This window comes from Gavia stellata, chromosome 20 (assembly GCF_030936135.1).
Source record: "Gavia stellata isolate bGavSte3 chromosome 20, bGavSte3.hap2, whole genome shotgun sequence".
NCBI classification, from domain to species: Eukaryota; Metazoa; Chordata; class Aves; order Gaviiformes; family Gaviidae; genus Gavia; species Gavia stellata.
Genome location: NC_082613.1, coordinates 11,907,155 through 11,918,576, shown reverse-complemented (window position 1 = coordinate 11,918,576; position 11,422 = coordinate 11,907,155). Strand labels below are relative to the sequence as shown.

At 58.6% G+C, this 11,422-nt stretch overlaps 1 protein-coding gene across 1 annotated transcript; it reads right to left on the bottom strand.

Moving 5' to 3' along the window:
* Positions 1 to 1,183: 1,183 nt before the first annotated feature.
* EMILIN3 (elastin microfibril interfacer 3) lies at positions 1,184 to 11,135 on the bottom strand. Its single transcript, XM_059827365.1, has 4 exons — positions 10,939 to 11,135; positions 6,894 to 7,016; positions 3,630 to 3,877; positions 1,184 to 3,078 (listed from the first exon to the last, which is right to left on the bottom strand). Exons 1-4 carry the CDS (start codon positions 11,133 to 11,135, stop codon positions 1,184 to 1,186), a joined length of 2,463 nt encoding a protein of 820 aa, XP_059683348.1.
* Between the last annotated feature and the right edge of the window lie 287 nt (positions 11,136 to 11,422).

Here is an 11,422-nt window from a genome sequence, read left to right as displayed (position 1 = left end):
ATCCCAGTGGGCTCAGAGGAATGTGAGGAGGGTGCAGGGTCCTGCTCCCACACTGCTGCACAGGGAAAGCCTTATGCTCACACCCCGGAGCAGCTGCAGCTCTCCTGCCCCAGGATGAGATGAGGGAAACCATGTTCACAGTTTAAGCAATAAAACAGGAGAGAACCAGAGCTGGAGGACAGGGCTGCTCTGTGCCCACCTTGGTCCCTGCAGAGACCTATGGACACACATCTCTTTGGGGAAGACAGAAGTTTTCCGTAACCCTTCCCGTCGGTCCCAGGTGTAACCAGAGAACACAGCAAAGTGGGTTTGCAAAGCACGGCAGCCCCAAGGGACCGTGGGGCCCTCCCCCAAATGCTGCTGCAGCAGGGCTTAGCTGCTCGGTGTGGTTCTTCAAAATGCAGCAAGGGACGTGGCGGCAGCGAGAGGAAACTTTGCAATCAGATGAGCACCATGACAGTGGATTGTTCAAAAATACGTTATACACATACCATCTATAAATATATATGCATATGTGTGTTTTCCTAATGCATATCCTCATATGCTCCACAACGCATGTGCATTTGCATGACAGAGTGAGCCGTATAAATGGATTTACCATACACGAGGAGGGCTGCCACCTTGGAGAGGAGAAGGCAGTTCCCAGCGGGATGTGTGAATACGTGTGTTCTTCGAAATCTGCAATTCCTGTGGTGAGTTTTGTTCCCTGTAAGGAGCTCTGGCGCTGCTCAGTCCCTGGATTAAGATGCAGGTGGTCTTTAGGTCAGAGAAACTCTATTCCTCAAGTGATGACTACAGGGTTTTATTCTTCAAGAAGTGATAAATCCACAAAAATAAAATAATAAAAAAAAGTTCCCTCCTCCAGCTTCCTCCTGAATTGTCCTTCTGCGGTCATTAGCCCAGGAGCCAAAGCAACACCCCCGGCCAGGAGGCAGTGACCCTGCTGCACCAGGGTCAGGACAGCTGCTGAGCCTCGGGAGGCGAGTACCGTAACGGCAGAGTTACGGAAAAGTGGGGCCAACAAGATTTAAGAAAAAAAAAAAGTATTTGTAGCAGCTTTTAATTTATCTTTCCATTAAAAAAATTATCCCAAAAACTGTTGTCACATTGGAGCAAGTCTGTATGATATAAGTTAATCCTGTCCTTCACGGCGAGGAGAGGGAAGAAGCGTGTGGCAGCATGGCTAATGCTGCTTCCCCTCCGCCTGCTCTTCCAAGTGGCCGACCTGCTCTGCCAGCTCAGAGACCTTGGCTTGGCAGTCAAGCAGGTTGTCCTTCAGTCCCGTTATTTCCTGAGAGTGGGCAGCCAGGGTCCCGTTCATGTGGTCCATGTAGTCCCACAGACTGCCTGTGTGTTTCTCCAGTTCATCCCTGATGCCGTCCAGGCTCCCCGTAACGGCACCCAGCCTGCCGCAGACGCTCTCCACCCGGGCCACCCGGTCATCAAAGTGGGCAATCTCCTGCTGCAGGTCATGGGCCACACTCTTGCAGGAGCTCAGGTCGCTGACGATCCTGGCTTTGAGTCGCTCCAAGTCTCCCTTGAGGTTCAGGACACGCCGGTGGCTGAAGAAGAGCTGGGAGCCTTGGTCGTTGACTTTCTCCTGGATGGAGTGGACCTCATCCTCAATCTTCCGCTCGTGCTCATCCAGCGAGGAATTGACGTGTGTCACGGCGTCCGAGTACTGGGAGACAGAGTCCTTGAGCCCCGTCAGTGACTTGCTCACAGTGTTCAAGTTGATCTTTAGCAAGGTGATCTCCCCTTGCAAAGCCCCCGATGCTTCCTCCTCGATTCGCCGCTGGATCTCCAGGATGGTGGCGTTCAGCTTGCGCAGGAGGTCATAGTTGCTGTCCATCCGGAGGAGCAGATCCTGGTTCTTGTTCTGGCAGTCTTCGATCTCTGTCCGGAAGGTCTCCACGTCTTTGGAGGCGGAGGTGCAGCCCAGGGAACAAGTGCTCTCCAGCGTGATGAGGCGATTCTGCAATACCCCCAGTGTCTCGTCCATCCGTTTCCTCATGCTGGCGAGCTCCCCCTCCAGCACGGGCACCACTGCTCCGTCCATGCTCACAGGAGAGCTGACGTTGTTCAGCTCCCCCACGACGGTCATGAACCTGTCCTCCAGGCTCTGCATTTTATCTTCAAAGGCAGTCCTCATGCCATCCACCTCCGCTACCACCGTGCCTCTCATGCTGTCCTCTATACCGGAGCAGCAGCTCCCCGTTTCTCTCTCTGTAGCATTGAGTCTGGCTTCCAGGTCCTCAAAGCGCCCTTCAAAAAGGTTCCCTAGGGTGACAGTGGAGATTTCTCCATCCAGCCGTGAGTGTAAGTTCTTCTGGGACTCAGAGATGCTGTGAAGGCCTTTCTCGAGGATGTTCATGCGATCGGTGAGGTAGTCCAGGTTGCTGCAGCAGCTTTCCACCACCGTCAGCCCTTGGATCTGGGTCTCCAGCTGAGAGATCTCTTTCTTGATCTCTAGCTCCTTCCCGTCCAGTGTCTGCTGCAGCCGCAGGTTGGCAGCTTTCTCCTCCTCGCACTGCTGCCGCACCTCTTGGATCCGGAAATCGCACGTGGTCTGAATCTTCCCCAGCTTCTTCTCGAAGCCATCAAGCAGCTCTCCACGCAGGTTGCTCAGCCGCGTGTCCACGTACTCCTCCAGCAGGTCAATGGAGGTGAGGGGCGAGGGCCGGGCTGACTCCAGCAGATGCTTGATATGCCCGTCGTGGTCCAGGACCATGCCACGAACCTCGTGCAGCAAATCTGCCTTGGTTTTCAGCACGTCGCTCACCTCCGTCACTTTGGTCAGGATCTCTCCCACAGGAGGGTACGTGGCAATGTCAGCTTTGTCCGCCACATCCACCAAGCCATCAGGAATGATGCCAAAGCCCACCGTCGAGTCAGGCGTCCCCGGGCTGTTCATCAGGGAGCCGATCATCTTGGTGGTGTCCTCCTGGATGGCCAGCCGCAGGCGGTCTCCCAGGCCGCTCACCATGGTGTGCAGGCTGTCATAGGACTGCGAAAGGCGCCTCACCTCCTCCTCCAGCCGATCCAGGCGGTCCCCGAAGAGGCCGGGCAGCTTCCTGCCTGCACGGGGAAAGAAATATAGAGGGCACAGTCAGGGCTGCTGCTCCTTCAACTTCCCTCCTTGGCTGCCTTCTAGATTTGAGTCCTTTTCTATACTAGCTAACATTACCTCCTGCCTCCCTCTTACTGCCATTTCAGCGAAACATCAGCCCACCCTTCCTCCTTTCCTCTACATCTCTTCTTAAGCTGATCAGGAAACCCTCTTCCTTCTTGGGATCAAGCCCTCTGCTCCCAAGTTCAAGAGCGGGTGATGAGAACAGCCTGGGGGAGCTTCGTCTTGGGACACACTCTATCAGCCTCAAAATTAATGGAAAAATGCTTTAAAGCAATGAGGAAAGGCAATTTTGAAGCGACACGTTTTGAAAGAAACTAGATTAAAAAAAGCAAGAGATCCTTAAAGCAATAAATGTCAGGTCGCTGATCAGAAAGCGCATCACCCACTGAAGGTTTGCCAAATTCAAGCCCTGTGCTGGAATAGAAAGAACCAGGAGGTTTGAGAGCATGCTGGTGGTGTGGTAACCTGGGGATGCGAAGCAGGAGCAAGATCTCACCATACTGATTCTTCTTTGGTCCCGGAAACAGGTCAGGGTGGCTTTTTGGATAGGGAGGAAGTCTGGGGATGGGAAACATCTTTTGCCCAGGAGGCATTTTAGGGCTGGGATGTTGGGGCAGAAGGCCAGGTTGGTCGGTCGGGCTGTCGTGGCACCCTTCTCCCATGAAGCCTGGGCAGCACCTCCAGGCCAGCTCCGTCACTGTCTTGTATCCAATCTTGTATTTGGGTCTGAAGAAGGTGCGGTACCTTTCCAGGGGAGGGGAATAAGAGAGAAGACAGTTTAGAGAAGCAACCTCAACATTAAGCATGGGTCCTGTTCGGTGTGGGAAATCCGGACACATGGGAAAGCCTGGCTGAGACTATGTCCTGTGCCTATAGACCACAACCCACCTCCTCCAAGAGCTCTTGCTGCACCATAGCTCGGTGTAGCTTTACAGTGCCCATCCAGGGACACAGCTCATTAACCAGCACTCCAAAAACATGTGCCCATCCTCTCCAGGTCTGGACCACAAGGTGCAGGTGTGACAGCACATGGTGAGAAGAGTTGTCCCCAACAAGTTGATAACACAACTAGACAAGCCTGAGAAACAGCCCGGGGGTGAGGAGGGACTATCTGAGCGGAGCCATTATTTATTTATCTGTGGTTTCTGGAGAGGTTTTTTTTGTTGGCTTTTTTTTTTAACTTGGGATTCTTGTTGTTAGTTTAGAAAAGCAGCTATAAGTGTATTGCTTTGCTCTCTGGCCTGATAGATGACCACTGTGACAGATGCCACGCCGTTTGGCAACTTTTGGCCCAGGAGAGCACAAGATGAAATGATGGAAGTGATTCCAAAACCCCTGCAAGCTGGGACCACTTCCAAGAGGGATCTGGGCTGCTTGTGGGTGCATTTTGCACTTTTAATTGACCAAGAGAATTTCCTAGTGGGGTAAAAAAAATCCTCTTCTCAACTGTAATCCTGTCCTGAAGCCTCCAGGGGAGTTGAAACACCTTTGGAAAGGTATTTTCTCTATGTGTGGAGGGCATCAGTTTGATGGGAAGCCTAAGCAGCTTGGGCTGGCCTTCATGTGAGAGCTTTGGCAGTGGGACAGCAGAGCCCTGGCGAGGTTTACTGGGGCGATGCTGTGTGGTGTGCACAGAGGGATGGCTCCTTACACCTCCTCCTGCCCCCAACTGGGGTGCCCTGGGAGGTTCCTCCATCACCAATTTGGGCACTACAGCATTGATCCCCCCCATATACAGCAAACAAGGGTGTGAGCCCACCTCCTTGCTCGGTGGGACACTAATACCCTCCCTCTCTGCTCTCGCTCTATGTGGGGTCCCCACCAGCCCAGAGGGGAGGACTCAGCTCTTCCACGGCACCTTCCCATGAGGTGGCAGGGATGAGGCAGGACCCTGCCAGCACCGATGCTCCCCTCACCAGCCGAGCCGAGCTGCGCAGGGCTGAAGACAGCATGTTTCTCACCACCTCTGAAACGCCAATGCTTTGAACCTGCCTTTTGGAAATTTCCAATCTGAATTTACCAGGGCCTGAAAATCCTAAAGTTTGCTCTTCTGCAACAAGACATACAATCAGGCCCTTGTTCTCCTCCAGCATGTTCAGCAGAAGGTCTCGGAGGAGGAGGCACAACTGTCCATGCTGTATGGAGGGGCTGCGTAAGGCACTCGCACTTACCCAGTCACTCAGAGCAGCACATGGGGCTGAGCCCCTGTCCTCCCTGTCTTTGCCCGAGTCCTCGGTGCCCGCGGCCCAGGCTGCAGCCCCCAGGCAATGCCACTTCCACGTGACTCCCAGTGCAATACAGCCACCTCCATACGTACCGCAGGGCAGGAGCAGAAAGCAAACCCAAATCCTGTGTTCTTTGAATCGCTTCAAAATCTCTCAACATCAACAATTTCCCAAAGGCACGGGACAGTATCAAAACAAGCTCTTCTTTCTGGTATTCCTTTTCACAGACGCTGCTGAGTTTCTATTGTCTTTCCTTATTTCTTAGTGTGTAGAAGCCTGCCTGGATGTACCACAGCAGGAGACTGCTGCGCCCAGCCACTGTCAGGGGGTGAAGCGAGGATGAGGATGGCATCCAGAAGGCAGGGCACTTTCTCTGCGTCATGCTGGCCTCTGCAGAGGAGCCCAGAGCCCTCCAGCACCTCCAAACCCTTCTCCCCCTGCTCCAGTGACAAGGGGAAGTATTTATTGCAGCTGCACAAAATTATCTGATGGCCGCAGCGTGTGGAAAAACTGTTTCCCTCTCGCGCGTGGATGCAGCATCCGAGGCTGTGCAGAAAGTCCAGCTGCAGGTCCAGCTGCTTTCAAAAAACACCCTGGTTTCACCCGTTTTGTTTGAAGGGCTGAAGGGGCTGAGCAGCTGACACTGCAGAGATGGGAGAGGCTTTGGGGATCTCCTCCATGGGTACCAGCGGTTGCAGGATGTCCTGAGGTCCCCAGATGCTGCTAAAGCACTTGCAATGGGAGCAAGGAAAGAGCAGGTCAGCGAGTGGGTCCGACGGCCCATCTCTGCCGGGAGAGGCTGCGAGGAAAGCCCATGGCATTGCTGGCACATGGCGAGTCCCGGACGGCAGCAGTGCCACGTGCCAGTGCCGCAGGAGGGGTAGCGGGCTCTGACAAAAGCCCCTCTCAGCCCTGTTTTCCTGGGTGCTTGGCTCTGCCGCTCGGCCCGCGGAGGATGCGGGAGATGCATGGAGCAGCATCCCCAGCCGGAGGCTGCGGAGGGTGGCGAAGCACAAAGCCGCAGTGTCCGCCCTGCTCCGGCTCCAGCTCTGGCTGCAACTCTGGCACGGCAGGGTGTTTGACTCCAGCATCGACGAGGTGGCAGAGAGTTCTGCAAATACCTTCCTGGGGCAGGAAGCCCTCAGCCAGCCCCAGCCACCGGCTCTGTTTCCTCTTCCTCTCAGTCAAGCTCTCACCTAGCTGCCATCTTTCTGCCAAATTGCAGGTCTTCAACAAAATGCTTCCCTGCACACATGCACATGCACCCCCATGGCTTCCCGTGATTTCCTGATTTATTTCTGGTGAGGGATAGAGCTCCCTCTCCCTCCTGACAGATCCCATCTTGCCTCCTCCCAGCACCGCTGCCCTGCCACAGACTGCCTCGTCCAGGAAAAGCCCTCCAGCCCCTTTCACTGCCCTCTGGAAAACACGGGTTGATGGTGGAAGAGTAGCACAGGGGCTTGGGAGCCTGAGGAGAGCTGCAACCTGAAGCTGGGAGGGGAAGGGAGCCATGCCCCAGCGTCCCCCGTACTCACAGCACTTTCCCCGGGCACTTGGGTCCCCAGCTGCACTTGTGGTACTCGGCCTTGACGTAGCTCTCGGCCCCGTCCTGCAGCGTGCACGTCACGTTGCGCTGCACCACGTAGGCACAGTAGCTCCTAGGGGGAAGCACAGCGAGACACCGTCACCCCCTGCCCCGGCAGATAGCAGCACCCCGGCTATTCGACCAGTCCCCAGGCAGGTCTGCCTGCCCTGCCTAACACTGCCGGCGAGGTCTTGGGGGGAGCCAGCAGCTGGAGGGGACCCCCCCAGCCTGTGCACCTGCTGGGGAGGGGGCATCGCCCACCCCACCCACTGGGGACAGGGACAGCAGTGGGACCTGGGGAGTGCAGGGAGTAGGGATGGAGCTGGGTGCACAGCCCAGGGGCAGGCACGCGCTCCTGGTGCGGCCGGGCTGGGTGAATTGGCTCTTGCTCCTGGCGTCCCCACGCACCCCGGTTTTCGCCTGCCCTCGCCCAGCCGGCTCCGAGAGCCTCCACAGGGGCCAGCACTGCCCAGCCCTGCTAGCTGCCCTCCGGGTGCCAGGCTGCCACCCCCCAGCCACCTCTGTCCGGGTGGCTCCAGGCATCACTCCTCTGGGTTAAGGGGGTGCAGCTAAATCCCTGCAGCCTCAACACAGCTCTGTTTGCCTTGGCGTGCTGGGCTCTCTGCTCAGCCTCGGGCAGTGCCTGGCCCACAGCATCCCTCCGAGCTGGTGGCTGCCCTGTCCTCCCCCAGCTGCGGTCACTCCGCAGTTGAGCCCTGCCTGAGAAACCAGTCTCGGTGCTGGACACAGGCTGAGCACCCTCGCCTTTGGATTTTTTGCTAGCAATTTCACTGTCTGCAAGAAACCCAGAGCCCCTGCAGGCAGGTCTGCAGTGCCGCCACGCTGCAGGGGGCTGGCTTGGGTGCTGAACACGGCTGCTGCTGTCACAGTCATGGCCATGTTGTCACCAGTGCTGCGATCAGCCAGAGCCTCAGACCTGGAGCTGGGCTGTGCTCAGCACAGCGTGGCCTGAGTGGTGAGACAAGCTGGGGGGACAAGCAGAACCCCACCAGTAATGGCAGTTATGGGAATAGCATCCCAGAAATAGCTCTAGCAGAATCTGGCAGGGGTGGTCCGTCCTCCTGCAGCTCATGGAGTGCTGCCAGTGCCAGGACAAAGCCCAAAAGCCTTTGGACATTGCTGTGGGTATTGTCACACCCAGACCAAGTGTGATGCTACAGTCAGCGGAGGGAGAGGAGATGCAGGCTGGCTGCTCTGCAGGGCTGCAGCATCGCTGTTCTCTCCACCATGGAGGCAGGGACAGGACCCAGGTCCTGAGCTGGACGGGCTGGAAACTCTTCAGATCACTTGGACGAGCAGTGCAAGGGGCAAAGTCCCTTCCCTCCTGCCATCACACCAGCAGCTGCGTGCCACAGGGTACCAGCCAGCTCCGGGCACAGACCCTCTCCAGAGCCAAGCAGCAAACCCAGGTGCTGAGGATGAGGTGGCTGGGAGGAAGGCTGTGTGGGAAGAACGTGTGACTGCTGGTGGGACAGATGGAGGCCAAGGCTGTTCCAGCTGAAGGCAGGGCTGCCAGCAGGAGCAGATGGACTTGGTCCACAGGGGCAGAGACAGCAGGGATGTGCGGTGAGGCAGGGATTAAGGGCACAGGGATGTGGCAGATGGCAGAGCGGGAGGAGAGGAGGGCACAGGCACACAGTGCGGAGCCAAGGCAGAGACGGAGGGTCAGTGGGACAGAGCAGATGGGCTGGTGTGAGCTGCAGGTGCAGGGAGGTGTTCAGTGAGGCAGGAGGACCCAGCTCTCCCCCTCTGAGCTGGGGTCACTGCAGCTCGGCTGCCTGGCCACAGGCTGGGAAGCAGCTGGGGTCCCCCGGCATCACCATCGCATGGCCTACAGAGAGCAGCCTCGGGGGTCACCAGAGAAACGAGCTGCAGGGCCTCAGCCCAGCTCTCACAGGCTTGGCATGATGATTGTCTGGATGGTGTTGAGACACTTCTGGCAGGTAGAGGGGAGGGAAGGGACTGGGACAGTCACAATGGAGCAGAAGGGTTTGGGGAGAAGGACTGCAGTGTGTACTGTTTGGGGGAGTGAGCATGTGTGTGTGCATGCACAGAGGGGTGGGTGTGCATAGCCCTCCCCAGCCCCCCCACTGTCACCCTCTGGGGACAGACCAGTGGAGTTCTGGCTCACCCTGAATAGGGAAAGATGGGTGAAGGAGGGACAAGTACCAATGGCAAATACGTGAAGACAAAGTACATCCCCTACCCATGCCAAGGCCAGCCATAAGCCCCCCCAGTCCCCCCATTTAGAGGCCCCGAGCAGGCTCCTCCACCTCCAACAGCACATGCAGGGCAGGAGCTCCCTCGGTGAAGCAGCAAGGTGTGAGCAGGCTCATCCTCCCTCCAACACCCCAGCTCTCCCTGCTCCCTCCCAGCAGCAACCCGCCCACCCCACCCCCCCAGTGCATGCCCCTTGCTCCCCCCAGGAGCAGCACCAGCCCCTCTACCCCAGCCCCTCGCCAAGGGCTCTTTACTCCCCTGGGATGGGCACCGCAACTCCCGGCAGCGACCAGCATTTCCAGCCTGCCCAGACACAAGCAGCTCTGCACGGGCAAGAGACTGCCAGGCTCAGCACGTTTGCAGGGACCCGTGCTGCTCCCTGCTCCTCCAAGAGTGAGGCATTTATCTGTGCACAGGGCCACGTGAAAGCAAAGGCCAGCCACTCTTCTTAGCTGGAGGGAAGGGAGATCATGTGTGCGTGTGCATGTGGAAATTTAGAATCACCGTCTATCCATAAATCCAGGATCCGCTTACAAACACGCTGCTAACCCCCTCTGTAAGTAAGCTAGTAGCCAACAAGGGCAGATCTACTAGCCACTACTAATAAACACTGCCTGCAACTGCTTGGGTTAGGGTTGTTCTGGCTCGCTCTCCTTCTCAGACACCCCTCTCTTTCTCACCCACCTGTGGCTAGCAGTTTTATAGCTCCAGCCTGATGTTTTAAGAGTGAGCAGCTGGAAAATGTTACGGGTTTTGGAAAGCTGTCACTGGCACTGCCAGTATTGTTCATCTCGAATGTTACGAACAAGCTGAAACGAATAAAGTGACACCACATCCTCCCCTTCTTGAAGCAGCCCAAGAGAAACTGTTCTAGCAAACAAGCTGGGGGGGGGGGGGGCGAGCCCCCCACCAATGTAACAGCCTTTTTGCAGCTGAATGGAAAAAGTCTATAGTACGTGTAAAGCCCACATTCCTCATCTGCCTGAGCTTTCCAGGTTACTTGAAGACATATTTAAACTCTAGTAAGTCTGTGCTTTACAAACAAATGGGCAAATTCCCTCCAAACCAATCTGTGTTTCCATGCGTAGGTCGGTGCACTGCCATCCTCCCCTCCCGCACATCCCAGCCCCGCACTGCTGTCACGCGGAACAGGTACATGCACCTACCCCATAAACACACACGGGCATCCCCATCCCCACCACCCCCGGCCCTGCCCCACGCGGGACTGCAGCACACACGTCCCCCCCGCCCCGCACGCAGCCCGCTCCCTCTTGGAAACACAACCCCGCACCCTCCCGCGCTGAGCGGCCCCCCCAGCCTTGCTCTACACGGGGGGGTGCACCGGCACACACGGACGCTCCTGCCCCGCCCGCCAGCCCCTGGTCAGCGCCCGGTGTGGGGCAAGGGGTGCCCACGGCGGGTACCCCGGGACGGCTGCCCGGCAAGGGGTGCCCCACGGCCGAGCCGTGGGAGATGGTACCCATGGTCGGTACCGGGGGTTGGGTACCCACCAAGGGGAGCCCGCGGCAGCCGGTCCCCCGGGGATGCTGCCTGCTGAGCCCAGACGAGTGGCCGGTGCCCGCGGTCTGTGCCCGGTGAGGGGTGCCCGACGGGAGGCGGTGCCCGACGGGAGGCGGTGCCCGGAAAGCCCCGCCGTGCAGGCGGTACCCGGGGGCCGGTGCCCGGGGGCGGCGCGCGCTCCCGGTGCCCGGCGGAGGGGTTGCGCGGCCGCGGACGCGCAGCGGGTCGCTTACTTGTGCTTGCCCACGGGCTTGCCGGGGCCGAGCTGCGGGCTGGAGCCGGCCGTGTAGAGGCTGTACCTGCCGCCGTAGGGCAGGGGGGCGGCGGGGGGGTAGAAGGCACCCTTGGCGTCGGCGAGGGCCAGCAGCGTCCCCAGAGAGAGGCAGGCGAGCAGAGCTCCGCGGCGGCGCAGCGCCCGCGCCCGCCGCATGGTCCCGGGCCCGGCGGCGGCGGAGCGGGACGGGACGGGACGGGACGGGGCGGGCGCAGGCCCCGCCGGGACGGCGCTGCGGAGGGGACCGGAGCACCGCCCGCTGCCCTGCCCTGCCCTGCCCTGCCCTGCCCTGCCCTGCCCTGCCCTGCCCGGCGGCACACGCTGCTCCGCCGCCCGACGGACCCCTTTTGTACCGCGGCGGCGGGGGCGGGCCGCGCTCCTCCTCCCGCCCTCCCACAGCCGCCGACCCCCGGCCCCGCGGGCGGGGAGACAAAGCGCCCCCC